The following is a 20,431-nucleotide window of genomic DNA, read 5'->3' as shown; positions in this document are numbered from 1 at the left end:
TTTGGATGACATCAGTTTTATTTGAAGACTATGTAAGAAAATTGGATCGGAAATTCTTCGCTAAAAAAAGAAAAGTGATACTTTTTATGGATAAATGCACAACGCATAGTTATCTACCTAATTTGTAAGCAGTAAACTTGTCCCGCCAAACACAACAGCAAAGTTGCAGCCGATGGACCAGGGTATCATAAAGTGTTTCAAACAGTCTTATCGTAAAAGGCTTGTCAGAAAAATGATCTTAAATATTGTAAGCATTTAGAAGATTTGTAATTAATAAGCATTAATTAAATAATCCGACAATATTTTGAAAGTTAAATACCGAAACTAACGATAAGTCGAACTTCCGATATGTCGAAGTTTTTCGTCAGTCCTAATCAGATTCGAGTCATCGCGAATTCACTGTATATAAAAACCTTAAATCGAGGTTGACTAAAGCTTGTCTGAAGGTGAAAATAATCTTAAATCTAGGTCATTATAATGTTTCTTTTCGCAAAGTCTTGTATGCTCAGCAAATATCCACCTTGTCATGATATTTTAATGGACAATGCAATTTGATCCCATCGCTAGTGTGACGTCAGATAAAACGTCATTATGGACCTAAGTGACCACTTTACCTAAGTGACAATACTTTTTAAAAAAGCTTTACAAATTAATTTTTAATTCTTTTAGGATGAAAGGTTTGAAACTGCAATATTTTTGCTTCATTTTGAAAAAAGGGTTTTTAGTACAAACATTTTCGTGACAATAAAAAAGAAAATTCCAACAAAAGGTTGCGGTAAGGTTACATGCTTTCTGGGAATCATATTTAAAATTTTACTCCAGTATCACCCATACTGGTTATAATAAGTTATTAATTAAATCCAATACTAGTTTCTTTATCTAAACAACTGTTCGATCTCAGAAGTATGAGTATGCATGAGATCTGTAAGAATGAAAAGAACGTACAGCAGTTTCGGTGCTATGAACAAAAGTTTTATGTTTGTTTATAGCTTCAAAACTCATAGATAATTTTTACTTATAGAGCGAAAAATTAAGTTAAAAAAAATTAAGTCAATTCCTACTTAGGTCAACAAAGAAAATGTTTATTTTATTAAATAATTACAATTGTTTTCTCCCAGATAAAATTAATTAAATTTAATGAATTAATTAATATTTGAAAAAAACTGTATCAACATCAAGTGTCATCCACTACAAACTTAAAAAAAAAATGTACAGTGGAGCATCGTTTATACGACGATCACTTATACAACGTTTGCATTTATACGACGTTTTAGTGTGGTCCCAAATCATTCCTATTCATTTTAATGTAAAAATATATCGTTTATACCAGTGGTTCTTAACCTTTTTAAGCCGCGACCCAAATTTGAGAAATATGTTCATGTCGCGACCCAAAAAAAGTCAAAATTAGGCCGAGTAAGCCACAATGACTTCTTCTAGGAGGTGTTGGTATTACTTATTACTTGGTGTATTACTAACTTTTCTGGTTCGACTCAGCGCGACCCAAGAAATATACTTCGCGACCCAATTTTGGGTCGTGACCCATAGGTTAAGAACCGCTGGTTTATACGACGCAAAGAATCGGTTATACGTCGGTTTTTAGATTTTGCTCACGTTTATTTTATTTTTTATTGTTTAAAAAAGGGCGGAATTTGCCAACATGCTTGGATGACGACCATAATTTTTACTAGATGACTGAAGAAACTTGACAATGTTATGAAGAGGGAAAAACGAAAAATTTTGCTATTCATCGACCAATGTCCAGCGCACCCATCGATATTAATTATTTTGGAAAATGTAAAAGCTCCCTTTTTTCCTGCAAATTGCACAAATGCGCTTCAGCCATTAGATTTGGCGGTGATTAGAAATCTAAAATTGCATCATAGAAAGCAATAAGTTCAACTCGCTATTCAAAGCATTGTAGAGACTAATAGCAAGAAAATGTAATTAAAGGTAACATACATTCAAATTACTCACTGCAATTTTTCTTCTTTGGTTATTTGTTTGTTTTGCTTTGTCTAATTTAGAAATTTATGTAAATCAACACGTTAAACATTAAAATTAACTGAAAACAGAGTGAGTTTCAATTTTAGAAGTAAAAATCGATTATACGACGTTTTTCGGTGGTCCCTTCGGCGTCGTATAAACGATGCTCCACTGTATTTGAACTCGAGTGGATGACTAAAAAGTATTTTATGAACTATTGAAAATGTGAACTAATAATTGGAATTTAAAAAATCAATGAAAAACAAATTATTTATCAAAACCTGACAAATCATTAACAAGAAAGGGAAGATTAAACCTGTTTAATCTTATATATATATTTTTTAAAGTTTTTTTTAGCATTTCTATTTAATTAATGTTATCTTAAAATATATTTTGGGATTAAGGTAGATTTATTAAAAGAAATTCGTGTAGCTTATTGTCTAAAATTAATTTTATTTTTATGATCCTATTTAAGATGTTACCTCTATTAAAAAATAGGCCATACACCTAAACTTGTAAAATTTCAAAATCTGGGTACAATTTTCTGAAAGTATCAGCAGATTGCCACACAAATCATGGGTGGGAAAATACGTTCCCAATGGCATTTAAAAACTAATGGAGTAAGTGGTAAATATACCAACCACAAAGGTTTAAAGTGGTGGAGGTAAAATATTATTAGAACTCACTTCCGGCAACCACACTGGTTTTTAATCCTGCTTTTCTTGAAATGTTTTTTCCCTTACATAAATATTAGTTTGCGACCTCTAGTGTGTTAACTAAATAAATATGCACAGGGCTGTGATTATGGAATACCCTCATAAAGATCAGCAACTAAAGCCATGTGATTTTTCGTTTTTAAAATATTAGAGCTGCTAACAGATAAATGGGATGAGCAAACATCTTCTGAAAATAAGGAGAAACTTTCTGAACGATGATGTAGTTATTATGAGCAAACTGTGATGGATTATTTAGTGCCATTTATATTCTTTCAAAATGTGTGTGATTTTTCGTAACAAGTGTTTTTTGTCTGGTTTAATAAGTGCAAAAAGACTAGTTAAGCGCACTACAAGTTTTTTTCCTGAATTTTTTTTTTAATTCTATGATTATTGTAAAAGAGGTAGGAAGTCAAGCATCTACTACTAACTGGAATACCGGTTCAATGAATGTGTTTTTTACTACAAAAAAATTGCACAGAAGTTAAAAATCTGAACTGGCAACTCTGCAAAAAATACGTAATCGTAAATTTCTATATGGCTAGCTTTGTTTTTAACAGGGTATCTATGGTTTATAAATAAAATTTTGTGAAATGTTCGTTTGTTGTAAGATATTTCGCATAAGAATGCGTACCTCCAATAAACTGTTCCCGTACCGCACTTTGAGAAACACTGGCATAATCCATACAGAGTAACAATTCTCTAGAATAATAAAGGAAAATCATTTTAATACAGTATTTACCATAATTATGTTTTTATTTTCAATAGTTAGTGTTTTGTGTTTATTAGATTAAAAAAAAATGGCTTCTACGACGACCCTCTCAACCATTTTGTTTGGCAGACACAGTTTAGTGTAACGTTTTATTTTTCTTCCCTTCATCATAGCCAGCTTCACCAGTTTTTTTAGGGAGGGGGGGGATTTTTATTTTATTTAAATAAATTTAACAGTTTCACAAAATTAATAAGTTTAAATTCAGTACTGCAAAATATAAAGTATTTATTGGTTATCAATAAGGCCCGGATTTTGATGACATTTGCATTTTTTGCCTTTTAGAGCATTTTTTTAGATTTTTGGGGCATATTTTGCATTTTAATGCATTTTTTACAGTTTTTTGTTAATTTTATTCCAATTTTTATTATTTTTTATCAATTTTCATTATTACACTGGCTTCCAAACAATGAAGAAAATCCATAGGNTTAAATAAATTTAACAGTTTCACAAAATTAATAAGTTTAAATTCAGTACTGCAAAATATAAAGTATTTATTGGTTATCAAGATTTTGCTACATTTAAAACCATTTTGTCGGTTCAACTATAGAACTTACTCACTCATATGTCACAGTATTGTTTTCTCTTGCTGTATTATTTTCACTCAAATTTTGTATTTAAAATGTGATCAATAAAAGTTTGTTTTTTTTAAATAAAAATATATTCTTCCATTGTTTTTTTTCATGAAAAAAAGTAATAAAATGAATGTGACATGCTCTTTTTCTTTTTTAATACATAAAGTTTGTGCATGGATTTTTCAATGATTGAAGAATTGTTGAATTAAAAGTTTTTAGACGGACTCTTGTGAAAGTTTTTTTAAAAAAAAAAACAGATGTAGAATTTAAACAGGGTGAGTAGCCAGATTTTTCAATAAAAAATAAGCACCTTTTAAGCACTTTCCAAATAAAAAAAAATCTAAATTAGGATCTGTGCAGTACTAAAAATTTTTTTTCTATCGTTTAAAGTTCTTAATTTATAAACATAAAATTCAAAAACTTTACGTAATCATGATAGAACAACTAGTTTCCGATAAATACTGCAGAGAAAATTGCAAAAATCATGCATATTTTGTAATTTAGAACGACAATCAACATGGCAAAGAAAAAATCTCTTTTTAGAAGATGAAGCACTTTTTATAAATCCTGAATTAGAAATGCACCTTTAAGGGCTTTAAAAAAAACTTTTAACAAACGCTACGCACCCTGTTGTACATACAACAATATTTTATGCAGTCAGTAAAATCACTTTATTTCAAACATCTCCTTAGACATGTTGCGATATAATGAAAGTTAAAAACCACAAATACATTAAAATAGAATACAAGTTTCGATACTATACTGTGTGTAGCATCATATTCAGTGCAAAGTAGAATACAAAAAAAAAAGAGCGTAACAAATGAGTAGTAAATGCTTTAATTCACCTTTTTTCATTATGTACTTTGCTCTGAAGTTAATGCTACAGTGTGTAGCATCAAAGCTCATCTATTCTAATGTACTAGTAATTTTTTAAGTCACTGTTGAGTTTTAACTATCATCACTAAGTTTTTATACTTTTTTATATGTAAGGACATTTGTCATATTCAGACAGGGTTGCCACTAACATTGGAGAAATAAAATAACAGAGATTTTACTAATTTTGGGTTTACGACTACTGATGTTCAACATCGTAGCCTTGTCGTTTTGAACCCGATCTAGAAGACAAGGGAACTCCTGGATCAAGTATTGGGAGAAATTTGCCTTCATGGCGGACTTTCTGGATGGATCAAACTCTCATTTGAGTTACATGGAGAGGAAAATCACAAAAACCTCCCATGACAACAAGGGACTCTAAGCCGTGATCCGTCTACCACTGAGGATATTTCACGTCAGCACTGTGAAAGATGGATTCAAACCCGGGTTTACCTCATTGGAAGGCAAACACTGAGCCATCACAGTTAGACTTAAACAATTAACACTTAACATACTTCAGTACTGGTATTTGGATGAGCACCATCTGTTGAATAATAAGAGAAATAATTTTGCAATTATTGGATATTTTATCACCAATTTTTTATTAAAAATTTCTTCAACAAATACGGAGCAATTTGAGAATATGCAGTTAAACAGGAGATAGTCGTAAAATAATTTTTAAATACATTTTTAAAACAAATAATGCTATATATCCTTTAATATCTTTATATATATACTTTATATATCTTTAAATATCTTATAGCTTATTGAGCTTTGAGTGGTCACCACTTTTAAAAGACAAAAATAAGAAATAAAATTTCCTGCATTTTCCCTGCTTGTAAAAAAAAAACTCAAAATGTCCTGCATTTTAGGTGATTTTTAAATTTCCTGTATTTTCCAGGTTTTCCCCTGCGGAGTGGTAACCCTGTGGAACTACTGCATAACGTACATGTTGAATGCATATGATTTTTAAATTTCTTGTATTTTGCACATTAAATTTTATTTCATTCCAACTAGGTGTTTTTACCCTAAAATTAATTTTACTTTTTTTAAGAGAAGTGAAGTAAGAAAAATGGGAAAAAAATATTTTATTAAAATAATATATTTCACTAAATTTATAGAGTATTTTACTAAAACTTTTATAGTAGTGAATAACTATATCTTACTACTATAAAACTATATTTAACATTATATTTTACCCTGTATAGTCCAATGTTTTTAGCTCACATTAAGGAGAAAATTAATGTGAATTAAACAAAGAAATTGGAAATGACATCTATTCATTGAAGTATTATTATACAGTACAAAAGCACACAATGCATGCAGCATATAGTATCAAAATGGTTAAGTGGTTTTAAGGACAATATGACGTAGTGTATTTTGCATAATAAAAGTAACAAAGCCAAACAGTGTAACAAACTATGTCTCATGCAAAAAAAGAGGGGGGGGGAAATAAACGTTTAAAAAAAGTGCAGAACACTTCTGAGTATTGAAATAAATAACAGTAAAGGAGAAAGCATTGAAAAGCACACACATTTATATATATAAATGTAATAATATATATATATATAACATTGTTATATGGTACACATATAATATGCATATATTCATTGAAATATCATGTAGCATGTAACAAAATGGTTAAGCGGTTTAAGGATAATGCGACATAGCATGTAACAGTGCACCAAACTATGCCTGATGCAAAAGTAGGAGGAAAATTCTAAATGTGTTTAAAGAAACAACAAAGTGGAGTACACCTTTAAGTTATGGAATCTATAATAGTACATTAGAGTGCATTGAAGAATACACACACATATAAATATATCTATAACATTGTTATATGGTGCACATATAGTATCACAAAAATTAGTGAACATAGAATAATTATCTGAGAGGCATATGATATATAGAATCTAAGACAAAAGAAGGATGCATGAAATAAAAAAAATTGTATAGATATTATATATAAAGATCTTAAGAATTGTACAAAATAAAAAGATGGTCGACAAGATTCAGGGAATAGTTGTTTTTCTCTGTCACATGTTTTGTTTGGAAGCAGAAAAATGTTGGAGGTGTACTATTTCAAAAACAAGCAATAAAAAAAAATTAAAGTCAATTTCTACTTAGGTCAAGAAAGAAATTTTTTATTTTAGTTGCTTTTTATTAAATAATTAAAATTTTTTTCTCCCATATCAAACTGAAATTTATTAAATTTAATTAATATTTGAAAAAACAGTATTAACATCAAGTTTCAACAACAAGAAGTTTAAAAATTTTTTATTTGTACCTGAGTGGATGAATAAAAAGTATTTTATTAAAGATTGAAAATTTGAACAAGATTTAGCGAGAGGGTGAACTAATAATAGGAATAAGATAGAAATTGCTTGTATGAACATGAAAGTGAGGCTAAATCCATTTACATGAGTGCCATCGTAAAAAATTGTCACAACTGAAACTGAACCTTTTTTTTTTTTAACCAATTGACACAGTCTAGCGTTATTTAGTAAAATTTTTCAGAAATTTATAGCTCAATTTGCACAAGAATGGTCCACATATTATATTAATGACTAGATTATTTTTCTAAAAAAATAATTTTTTTTTTAACAGCAAACAAAACAAAAATAATCCCAGCTTTCCCTGAAATTTTAACTGCAAGCTTCAATGCAATAAAAAACAGTTTTCCCTATGGCATTCAATGAGATAATTGCGCAAAACAATTAATTTTTTGTGCAATTTTACCCAGAAGCTCAACATTTTGAATGTTAAAAAAAAAGTATAAAGAAATAAATTAAAGAAATTAACTCAATTTGTTTAACTTCTTTGAAACTAAAAATTTCAGTACAAAAATACAAAATATCTTAAGAAAAAATTTAAAGCTCTAAAACTTTAATGACATCAATTTATAATCATTAAAATAAATACTCAATGTGGGGATAGTAGTTATCGAAAAATTCAACCATCATCTATGAAAAAGTACCCCACATTAGAATCGAGTTAACGTGTCTTATATACTAGGGAATTGGAATTGTATATTTGTAGTGGTAGGCGCACTACACTCAATAAAAATAAACATAATGTTAATTTAGTTTTATTTATTTATCAGCTTAAAAACCTTCGAATGCGTACCAGCCAATATCAAAGGACATAAAAAATGCTGACTTGTCCATAAAAAATAAGATATTAAATTAATTCATCATTTAAAAAACTAAGTGAATTAAATATTTTTTTGTCTATAATAGTTGGATAACATATGATCAAAACACACACACACACATGCATTTAATTAAAACTTAATTCATTCAATTAAGACTTAATTTAAAAAATAGGATATTAAATTAATTTATCATTTAAACTTAATTCATACAATTAAAACTTGATTCATTCACTTAAAACTTAATTCTATAAAAAATAAGATATTAAATCAATTCATCATTTAAAGAACTAAGTGAATTAATTATTTCTGTGTCTATAATAGTTGGATAACATATGATCAAAATACAAATCACACCTGCATTCAATTAGAATTGTTGTAAGATGCTTAAACTACGTAAACAAGATAGACATTTTCTAAAAACAAATAAGAACTAAAATGATTTGATATGTAACTTCACAAAAATACCTTTCTGTACAGCGTAAGACATAACAATGTAAATAAACATGAGAAACTTAACAATAATGTAGCAAAACTTTTAAAACGCTAAAATAATAAATGCAATTCATAACAAATACAAAGCTAACTGACTAAATGAAAATTTGGATGTAATAAAATAAACAAAACAAAAACTTTGTTTGCAGCGAATAAAGATATAAAACTTAGTATTAAATCTATTAAAAAATAAATAAAAACTGCAAAGATCACATTTGGATGGGAAAAAGTAGGTGCTGCCATTTCAAAATTTCTCCAAAATTGTTTAGATAACCATGAAAGCTTCATTGATTCAAATCTTAAATTTTGTTCCTTATGCATAGCTGCCAAATTTATTGGATAGGAAAAAACCCAGTAGATTTTATGAAATAATATAAATTTCATGATAATTGCTGCATTAATGTACTAAATATTTTACACAAAGGGAAATTTCAGCACTTTTATAGTCATCAAAAGAGGGTTTTGAATTAAAATAAACTGAACATTTTAGAACAAAAACAGTTTTAAACTGATTTCCGTAAATAAGGTTCGCTTCATTATGTATTATCATGAAATTTATATTATTTAAATAATCAAGCAAACAATCTGAAAAATTTTTTCTTTAGGAAACTGTTTTTCTTTTTTTTTTCTCCAGAAACTCCCCTATTGTATGGAATTTCCTAGAATGTACAGAAACCAGGAGAATTTTTAATAATTGCAAAATCCAGTAATCTACTGGAAAATCCAGTAGAAATGGCAGCTATGCTTACACATTTTAGATATGTGAAAGTATGCTCACTCCTTTCACAATAATTAGATCAAAATCTGGAGTTTGTTCTTTATGCATTTCAAAATAATTTTATCAGTTTTGAGGAATTAAATTATCTAAGCAATTTTCAGGCAACCACATGAAGATTCGTGTTTCTGCAGGGCTGCTTGGCGTGCAATGAAGAGGAACAGATTTTGTCAAGAATTTCTCCTTGATGGCATTCATCTTCTCAGTGCTCTTGGTGGCAGCCATGTCATGATTTACTATAGGAAGAGGATAATCTTTTCCGAGAATGCATCCTGCCGATTCTTGAATGGATAATGGGGCCAACCATGGCTCAAAAACAAACTGAGTCGGCATATTTTTCAACTCGGGAATATATTTTCTGAAAAGAAAAAAAAAACTTTATATTGATCCTTAGTCGTCAAATTAAATTTATACACAGATGTCATATTGCATACCTGCCAACATTGGAGAAATAAATTGACGGAGAATTAATTAGCAACATGTTTTAGACTGAGAGTTTAGTTTTGATACATCATGCATTATCATGTAAGTCAAAGAAATTCAAAATTGGAAATAAGTACATTTAGTGATAAAAAAATATGTATATAAATCGTAATCTAAAAAAGATTTTTTTAAACCATTATTTATAAGAACTTTAAATTTTATAAAGGTTGTTGAACAAACGACCAAATTTTGGGTTTGCGACTATTAATGTTCAACTCCGTAGCCTTGTAATTTTGAACCCAATCCAGAAGACAAGGGAGCTTCTAGATCAAGTATTGGAAGAAATTTTGTCTTTGTGGAGGACTTTTTGATGGAACTAACCCGCACTTGAGTTACAGGGAGAGGAAGACCACGAAAATATCCCACGGTTAGCTAGACCACAAAAGGTACTTAAACTATTTTATTTAATAACCATTGTTGAACAGCTGACCCAATTTTTTGGGTATCCGACTACTAATGTTCAACTGCGTAGCCTTGCAATTTTGAACTCAATTCAGAAGACAAGGGAACTCCTGGATCAAATATTGGGAGAAAAACTTAAACTATTAACACTCAACATATTGCAGTACTGGCAATACACTACCTGTTGAGGAAGAAGAGAAGTATTGTTGCCATCAGCAGATATTTTATCGCCAATTTTCTTTTTTTAAATTTCTTCAACAAATACGGGGAAGTTTGAAAATATAAGGGTAAAGAAGAGATAGTCTTAAAATACAGGAGTCTTAGTTAAAAAACAGGAGACTTGGCAGCTATGATATTGGTTAGGGTATTGCAGAAAAAATAATTTTATCATTTGAAAATTAAACTTATGTAAAAATACATTAAATTTTAATTTGAAAATCAAAACTTTGGATTACATGTATTTTGCTATTCTATCAACTTAAGTGAACAGTATTGTTCAAGTACAATAGAATTAGTATGATTCTCTATTGCCGTGACTGAGTAGACATATGACTGCAAAATACCAATTTGAAAAGATATATTTTCTTGCAAAATAAAAATGATGAATGATACTTAAATTAATAACTATAGTTCTAGTCCTTTTTTACTAATTCTGATAAATATAATTGTTTCTACGATTCTGATAAATATAATTGTAGTTTCTATATTCTTCGGATGGCTGCCAACATGTGAAAAAAAAAACCAGGAGATTTTACAAAATAATAAAAATTTCATGATGATTGTCTCATAATGTACTAAATATTCTACACATAGGGGACTTTTAGGGATTTTTATAGTCATTAAAATAGAAAGACTGCAAAATTTTCCTGTCATGATTGACAATAAATGAGCTTGAAATGTTATGTACTATGTTTACTCGTAATTTTAAGTAGTAATAGGCATATAATTTTTCAAAGATAGTTAAAAGATCTCTTAATCAATTTAAAAAGTTCTGAATAAAAATAAACTGAACATTTTAAAACAAAATAAAAGGTTCTCAAACAATTTTTAAAAATGGGACTCACTTCATTATGCATTAGTAATACTTATTAAATAAGTATTCAAGCAAGCAATAATAATCAGTCCCAAAATTCTATTTCAATAGTGATTTTTTTTTCTTTTTTTTTGAAACTTACTCACAATTTAAAGGAATTTTCTAATAATTTTTATTAAACCAATAGATCGGCAGAATTTGGCAAAATCCAGTAGAGTTGGCAGCTACAGATATTGAAAAAAAAAAGCATTGCTGTGGGGGGTTTTTTTATCCACAAAAACCATTAAATCACTGCTGTCCTTATGAGGCAATTTCTGTAAAATGGAGCTAGTTGAGTACACATAATTTTAAATTTCAAATTGTAAACATTTGGTGAACTATAAACTTTTCTAAGTATCTAGTTGATAGTTTATACATTTAATCTAAATTCCTTAGACTATTAGTAATCCTAAGCATGGCTTTTGTATATAAAAGAAAATTAATAAAAAAATAATATATTAAAAATAATAATTTTGGAAGAAAATGACTAGTTTTGCAGGAAATATGAAGTAGCAATAACATCATTAAAATTAATAACATTTTGTCAATTTAGAGAATAAATACCCTTAAGTGAGAGCTTATAATCATTACATTTTTTACTTATCATTTTACTGAATCAATAAAATGAACTTAATTACTTGCATGTTAATTTTCAATAATAAAATATAAATATTAAAAAAGTCAATAAGACTAGATTTTATATTTTTTTTAAAAAAAAGCTGGTCTTTTTTTTTTTTGCTGATTTAAACTATTATTGGGCATAGAATTTGAGGAAAAAAAGATGTTTCTCCTTTCAAAATCTTATTTCTCTTTTGCATTGCTATATTTCCTTTAAAATTTACTTTTAAATTTAAGGCTTAAACAGTATTTACATTTCTTACATAGTATTTACAGCGGTTCAGTATTTACATTTCTTAAATATCTTCGACTTTTGGGACAATTTCCGAATCTATCAACATCAGCTGAATCATATCATCAACGAATCTAAAATTAGCTCTTTGTCAGTTTAGAAATCAATGAAAACTTAAAGAAAGGAATCATCGTCATAGTTGGCTAGACAGCCCAATGTGGGCCAATGCCTTCTGCTGAAGATTTCTCCATAACAACTTCCAACTTATCTTTCATCTCCAAATTTTCTTCATTAATTGCAAGAAAATCAGATTCCAGTGAGTCAGCCCATCTCAACCGCGGCCTTCCCGGCCTTCTTGTTCCAGAGGGTCTAAAAGGCAATATCTTTTATATTGTATTGTTATCACTCATTCGAATCACGTGGGCCATGCAATTCATTTTCATGTATTTAATATTGGGTCGTTTATAAATCTTATACAGTTCAAAGTTAAATCTCCTTCTCCAGTTATTATTTTTATTTACACCACCAAGTATACTCTGCAAAATCTTTCTCTAAAATATTGCGATACAATTTTCTTCCAGTTTTGTCATGGTCCAAGCCTCAGAAGCGTATGTCAAGACTGGACTGACTANTCATAGTTGGCTAGACAGCCCAATGTGGGCCAATGCCTTCTGCTGAAGATTTCTCCATAACAACTTCCAACTTATCTTTCATCTCCAAATTTTCTTCATTAATTGCAAGAAAATCCGACTCCAGTGAGTCAGCCCTTCTCAACCACGGCCTTCCCCACCTTCTTGTTCCAGTGGGTCTAAAAGGCAATATCTTTTTTATTGTATTGTCATCACTCATTCGAATCACGTGGGCCATGCAATTCATTTTCATGTATTTAATATTGGGTCGTTTATAAATCTTATACAGTTCAAAGTTAAATCTCCTTCTCCAGTTATTATTTTCATTTACACCACCAAGTATACTCTGCAAAATCTTTCGCTCAAATATTGTGATACAATTTTCTTCCAGTTTTGTCATGGTCCAAGTCTCAGAAGCGTATGTCAAGACTGGAATGACTAAAGTTTTGTAACTGAAGAGCTTTGTTTTTCTAGAAAGAAGTCCTAGATTTAAAAAACCTTCTCAGCCCATAGACAGCCCTATTTGCCAGATAGTCAGTTTTTTATTTCAGGAGACATTATGTTATCAACAATAATAATTAATCCTAAGTAAGTAAAACTCCTTAATATTTCAAATCTATAAAAATCTATTTCAAGATAGGGGTCTAGGTCTCTGGTTCTTGAGAATAACATATGGAGGCAGGGATGCCAACTTGCTCCGGACAGCAAATATATATTTTGAAGAGGTTGTTTATCAATTGTGATTCTTGGTTTAATAAATTCAACACAGTAGATTTTTATCCACCACTATTTCTAAATAATTTGTAGGCTTATATAATTCATCACTTTGTACTAGTTATGACCTACTATACCTTTTAAAAAGCAAGCAAAAATAGTCAAATATTTGCAAAATAAACTTTGTAGTAATTTACCATTTTTTTAAATTATTTTGGCGTGTCCGGAACAGTTGGCATCTCTGTAGAGGGTATCTGCTGCATTTTAGATTTTCAAATTATTTAGATTTTCAATTCCAGGAATTTTTTATGACTCAACAAAGTTACTATTTTCTCTGACACAAACACAACAATACATTTAATAATATTAATTGAAATGATAGGTATAACCAAAACTGTTACTCAGCATCTTTATATTTATTGTGAATTTAAAAATAAAATAAAAATACAGTAAAGAAAGAGTTGATACATTACTGTAGAATAGAGTAACTAAACTAAACTCAGTGGCGCGACAGCCCAAGAGGGCCAAGGCCTACTGTGCCCATCTCAGTTTTCTTGACCTTGGGCTCTGGGGTGCAGGAGCAGATGTTCCGGTCAGGTGGTCAGCCGAATGCAGAACCCCCAGTGTTTAGTTCCCAAGCATGCACTCATTTATCGACCCACTGATGGGGTGAAAGGCTGAGTCAACCTTGCCCGGCACGAGGATCGAACCAGGGACCTGTGGCACGACAGCACGAAGCTCTACCACTCAGTCACTGGGCGTCGTAGAATAGAGTAGAGAAGAGAAAATACAGTAGAGAAAGAGTTAATAATATTAATTGAAATGATAGGTATAACCAAAACTGTTACTCAACATCTTCATATTTATTGTAAATTTAAAAATAAAATAAAAATACAGTAAAGAAAGAGTTGAAGCAATAAAATAGCTGAAAAAATACAAAAGCAAATAATTTTCTTTCTTTTTTTCTGCAGAATTATAGTCTAAAGATACTTTTCTTGTGTATTGGTGAGGAAAGAAATACTCCTGATTTTCATGCTCTTATTTCAGAATAAAAAAATTTGCCAGTGACTGGCTTGCTTCAGCTAGAATTTTAAATTGACAATAAAAAAAAATAAATAACAAAAATTCTGAAATCACAGAAGTTTAAAAGATACTTCACTCTAGAAATGATGTATTTTCTTTCATTTTTTGAAAGAACACCATAATTTTTAAAGAAGATGATAAAAACATTTTATATTTTAATAAAATATGACTGTGAGTAGGGATTTTGTAACAAATTCACATAATCGGTATACCGTGAAATTGGGAGGGGGGTAAATTCTATTTGAAAAATTAAGAATTTTTTGTGACCTAAATCCATGACTTTTNTAAATATATATATATATATATACATAAACTGTAACTTTTTGAAGCAAATAAAAAGCTTGTATACTTGATATAGTTTCCAGAACGATCGAATCGCCGCAGATAGGTGACGGGAGACACACAGGATGGGCACTGCAGGATGTTTTCAAAAGCAGAACTTGAAACCCACATCCAGTTCCCAGCACAAACAGCAAAATCAGCATCAATCATATATTTCATGAAAGTCTGTTAATCAAACAAACAAAAAATATTTTAACATTGTTAAAAACAGTTTTAATAAAGAAATACTCAGTGGTGTAAATAAAACTCATCAGGGTGCATAGCCAAATCTTTCAACAAAAAATAAGCACCTTTTAAGTATTTTTTAACCACTGAAAAATATTTTTAAGTACTATATACATTAACAAAATGCAAAATAATTTGCATTTTGTTAATGGATATAATGCAACACAATAATGATAAAATAACTAGTTTCTGACAATGAACGATTTTCTTGATTATATTAGTCACCATAAAAAGATCGAGAGATTTTTCGGTTCGATTTCAGAGGGTTGAAAAGGAAGCTTGAATTCCCAGTGATATTTCCACAGTATATGCACATACTGTGCACATACCAGCAAGCATCATGAGTGCAAGTTGGAAAAAAGGCCAAGACTGAAAATGTTTTGACTGAAATACCTAACATACACAAAACCCCCTCGACATATGCAAACTATCTAAGAAAGCTTTACCATAATACATCAAGTTTAAATACTGTACAAAAAAATATTTATTTATCTGTCTTTTGATAAAATAACAACAGGACGACCAATAACGTAGACCTAAAAATATCTTTAAGGACAGAAAAAAAATTCCGATTTTCGTCTTCGAGTCCGTCTTGTTTGCGACTTACTTCCGTCCGCGAACATTTTCGAAAGACGGAAATCCGTCCTGGGGACGGAAGACTTTCACCCATGGCAAGCATTTCATCAACATGTAAAATGATTGGCGCTTTCATAAGCTACGGAGCGCCGAAATGCATTATGTTTGAATGATTTGTGAAAACATTGAATAGAACAATGTGAAAACCATGCTTTTGCATAATATGAGACGAAAATTGACATGGTAACGAAAAAAAATCTCATTTTCGAAAAGGGAAAATTCAGCACTTTTTGAAAATACCAAATGAAAAAAAGGACCTTTAAGGGCTTTTAAAAAAAATATTGAATAAAAGCACCATTAAGCACTGCTTAATAACACTTTGCAATATGTCTAATGGTGCAGGAGGCACACGAGGCTTGAGGGCGCATGATCCAGAAATAATATGTTATATGCGCAAACAGCAGCCTGTGTCAGCATTCAAACATGATATTAAAAAAACTATAAAAAATTTTTGGATAATAAAAAAAGAAAAACCTGACATTGCACATTTAAGTTTTGACAAGCCAAATCAAAATAAATGTAGTTTTTTATTGCTTTTAATTTCCAGTTATAAAAATCACAATAATTTTATTCAATAATATTATGCAATTTTTGAAGTCAAAGATTCAAGTTCATTATCTTTTCAAAAAAAAAAATTTGTTTTGAACAGAAAATAAAACAAGCGCATACTTTAAATCCTTCTTCCCACGATATCCATAAATCTCCTCTCGTAAGAAAACACGCGATGGCGTTACGTGCGACATGGTGAATCCACCCTTCTTGGCGCATTTGTCTCACTGCAGCATCAATTAAAGGGAAACCAGTTTTACCTTCGTTCCAACACTCTAACATAGAATCATTCTCCTCCCTTCAACAGAAATTACAATATTTTTAAAAAAAATCTAAACAAATGATACATTAGTTCATGAAAATTTTTTAAAACTAAAGTCATATGGAGTAAAACACAATAAAAAAATAATAGAGGTTTCTAGGTAATCTAGGTTTTTTTTTTAGAGATATTTTTTCTATGAAAATTGAGACATAATTTGTGAAAATTAAATATTAATGACACAAATTATGTCTAAAAAAATCAACACAAAAATGGAAAAATAAGGAAAAATTTTTTAAAAATTTCCACTACAAAAAAAAAATCTTTTTTGACTGGTAAATTTCTATATATTTTCCACCCATATATTCCAAAAAAATTTGCTATTGTAAAATTTCGGGCTAATAATTGTATCTAAATTAAAAATTCATAAAAATCATTGTTTGTAGTTAAATTTCATCTTGAATTTAATAAAATCATTCATTTTCAATACTAGTACTTAAAGTCATTTTAATTATGAGAACATTTTCAACAGTTCACTTCACAGAGAAAAAAATGGTTCATAAAAAAATAAAGGACTTTTAGAATAAATTTACAATAGCATTTAATGTTCGAATTTCGACTTCCTGTTAAGTTTATAGAGGCTTGTCGTTTCATTTTAGAAAAACTCAGTTAATCACACTCCAATGTTGTTGTTTTTTTCCACTTTGCAATGATCTCATTTTTTATTTCTAAAAAGTGAACCTTCAAATAATATAAGATATCAAATAAACACTCTTTCGAGACTTTTTGAATCAAAAACTAACTAACAAATCTTTTTATCATGTTATTAAACTATTTTTTTTTTCTAAAATTTTTTTTTAAAATTGAATTTAAATAATTTACTGCTAGTTATAAAAGGATAAATTTCTCATGAAAAGAATAAAATTTATAGATATCAGGGAATTTTAAATAAACTAGAACTTCTTTTCCACAATTAGATATACAAAAATATCTATTGATTTATTGTCAGAAAATTCATTTTTTCATACTAACTATTGACTAGTCTTGAGGGCAAAAAAAAAAAATTATTTTATTAGAGGTCAGTTTTTTTTAACTAATAAATCTATATCGAAATTTTCAATATTGTAAGATTAAATATTTATATATTTTTTATTTTATAACCATCCTTGAACAGCTGCCCCAAGTTTTGGGTTTACAACTACCAATGTTCAACTCGGTAGCCTTGTAATTCAGAACCCAAAGAGACTCCTGGATCAGATATTGGGAGAAATTTGCCTTTGTGGAGGACTTTTTGATGGAGCTAAACCGCATTTGCGTTACATGGAGAGTGAACCACGAAAACCTCCCACGGCTAGATTGACGTCAATCAAAGGAAATAAAATAGTATATATTGCGCAGATCCAATAAAAGACATTATTTTTTTTATATATATTCAATGTATTTGTTTGGAAGAAAAAAATACATGAAGTTAAAAATTTGGCCTTTGAAAATAAGAGCAATAAGGGAATACTTTACAGGAAATGTATTTCAAACATAAAAATCAGAAATAGATAAGAATGAAAATTATGTATAAAAAAATTCAAAACAGTTGAGGAAAAGCATTTCTTAACCGGCTAAAGATATAAAAAAAATATATTATTTATATTCATGTAATTATTTTTATAATTATATTATATTCAAAATAGCAACGGCAATCTTTAGTAAAAATTATGCAAAAAAAATGTTTTAATGAATAACTAAAATAATAACACTACTCAAACAATTTCAAAAAACATTTTTAAAGATTGTAACAGCACATTAACTAAAAATTGCAAGCAGGTGAGATTTTTTTCAAAAAACATTCAAAGTTTTTTCTAAATAAATATTTTACTAATTAAAATCTGGATGCTCTCAATTCTTTTTTTTAAAAAATATAAAACTAATTAAAATTTGTTTGTACTATGTCTTTACTGTTAAATATGGACTCTATAAGTATATGAATTGAATTTTAAAACTAATTAAAATTTGTTTGTACATCTTTAACACTAATATGAAGATATCAAATGAAATTAGAGTTTACAAATAATTCGACAACCAAATAATCTGAATAACTGATATTGGATTATTAGAAAAATTTTTTTACTACTAATACATACCATATATGCTTTTATAAAACTGGTTATAAATTAGTTATTTCATAATAATTTAATTTTAATTAACTATTTTACCGTCATGTAACATATACATCATGATAAAATNAAATGCTTCCACCCTTGGCCCGAAAGCCAATAATCATGCCCTTTTGGACGTCGGATAAATCGCTACATTTCTGCATTGCGCCAACGACTGAAATGCTTTTCGATGCCCTAGGACATCCAATATATACACTACATTGTAATGTGCTGCCACCTACACTCCGTGATTGGTTATTTCACGTTGACGTCGAAAGTAGGTGGTGGTCACATTAATGTGACTGGACTGTGTATATTCAATGTATTTGTTTGGAAGAAAAAAATACATGAAGTTAAAAATTTGGCCTTTGAAAATAAGAGCAATAAGAGAGTACCTTACAGGATTCAAACATAAAAATACATACAAAACATACATATATTTCAAACATAAAAATTAGAAATAGAAAAGAATGAAAATTATGCATAAAAAAATTCAAAATAGTTGAGAAAAAGCATTTCTTAATTGGCTAAAGATATAAAAAAAATATATTATTTATATTCGTGTAATTATTCTTATAATTATATTATATTCAAAATAGCAACTGCAATCTTTAGTAAAAATTATGCAAAAAAAATGTTTTAATGAATAAATAAAATAATAACACTACTCAAACAATTTCAAAAAACATTTTTAAAGATTGTAACAGCACATTAACTAAAAATTGCAAGCAGGTGAGATTTTTTTCAAAAAACATTCAAAGTTTTTTCTAAATAAATATTTTACTAATTAAAATCTGGATGCTCTCAATTCCTTTTTTAAAAAATATAAAACTAATTAAAATTTGTTTGTACTATGTCTTTACTGTTAAATATGGACTCTATAAGTATATGAATTGAATTTTAAAACTAATTAAAATTTGTTTGTACATCTTTAACACTAATATGAAGATATCAAATGAAATTAGAATTTACAAATAAACCAAACCAAATAATTTGAATAACTGATATTGGATAATTAGAAAAAAAAATTTACTACTAATACATATCATATATGCTTTTATAAAACTGGTTATAAATTAGTTATTTCATAATAATTTAATTTTAATTAACTATTTTACCGTTATGTAACATATACATCATGATAAAATATATAATGAACCTATTTATGTTTTTCTTAAAAATCTTACAAAAAAATTTTTTAACATATCGAAAGATTTATTGTTATTAGACACAAATGCAGGTAAATATTACATTTTAAAAAATTCTTAAAAAAAATAAAGGTTCAAAACGATTGAAATAAAATCTATCTTTCATTGAATAAAAATATATACTTTTTCACGATAAATTTTTTAAATGTACTCTCATGATTAAAACAAGTAATATAAAAATAATTTAAAGTTAATTCCTACTTAGATCAACAAAGAAATTTTTTTATTTCAGTTACATTGTGTTAAATAATTAAAATTTTTTCATTAATATAAAACTAAAATTGATTGATTACATTTAATGAATGAATTATTATTTGACAAAAACTACAAGTTCAAAAAAAAATTTTTTTGAACTTGAGTGGATGAATAAAAAGTATTTTATGAACGATTGAACATTTGAACAAGATATAGGGAGAGTGTGAACTAATAGTAGGAATTGAATAAAGTCTAAAATGTATTTGAACTTGAGTGGATGAATAAAAAGTATTTTATGAA

The 20,431-nt window shown here is 28.5% G+C and overlaps 1 protein-coding gene across 1 annotated transcript in view; it reads right to left on the bottom strand.

Annotated features, from left to right (window-relative positions):
• Positions 1-3,893: 3,893 nt before the first annotated feature.
• LOC107441904 (circadian regulator cryptochrome) overlaps positions 3,894-20,431 on the bottom strand; it is a gene marked incomplete in the record, with an annotated part of 27,867 nt that continues 11,329 nt past the window's right edge. The window contains 3 exon segments of the mRNA XM_071182037.1: positions 3,894-9,692; positions 14,917-15,074; positions 16,440-16,617. Of these exon segments, the coding sequence (XP_071038138.1) occupies positions 9,401-9,692; positions 14,917-15,074; positions 16,440-16,617 (628 nt within the window).

Source organism: Parasteatoda tepidariorum, chromosome 1 (genome assembly GCF_043381705.1).
Source record: "Parasteatoda tepidariorum isolate YZ-2023 chromosome 1, CAS_Ptep_4.0, whole genome shotgun sequence".
NCBI classification, from domain to species: Eukaryota; Metazoa; Arthropoda; class Arachnida; order Araneae; family Theridiidae; genus Parasteatoda; species Parasteatoda tepidariorum.
The sequence above is the reverse complement of the archived record's forward strand: the minus strand, read 5'-3'. Positions and strand labels throughout refer to the sequence as shown.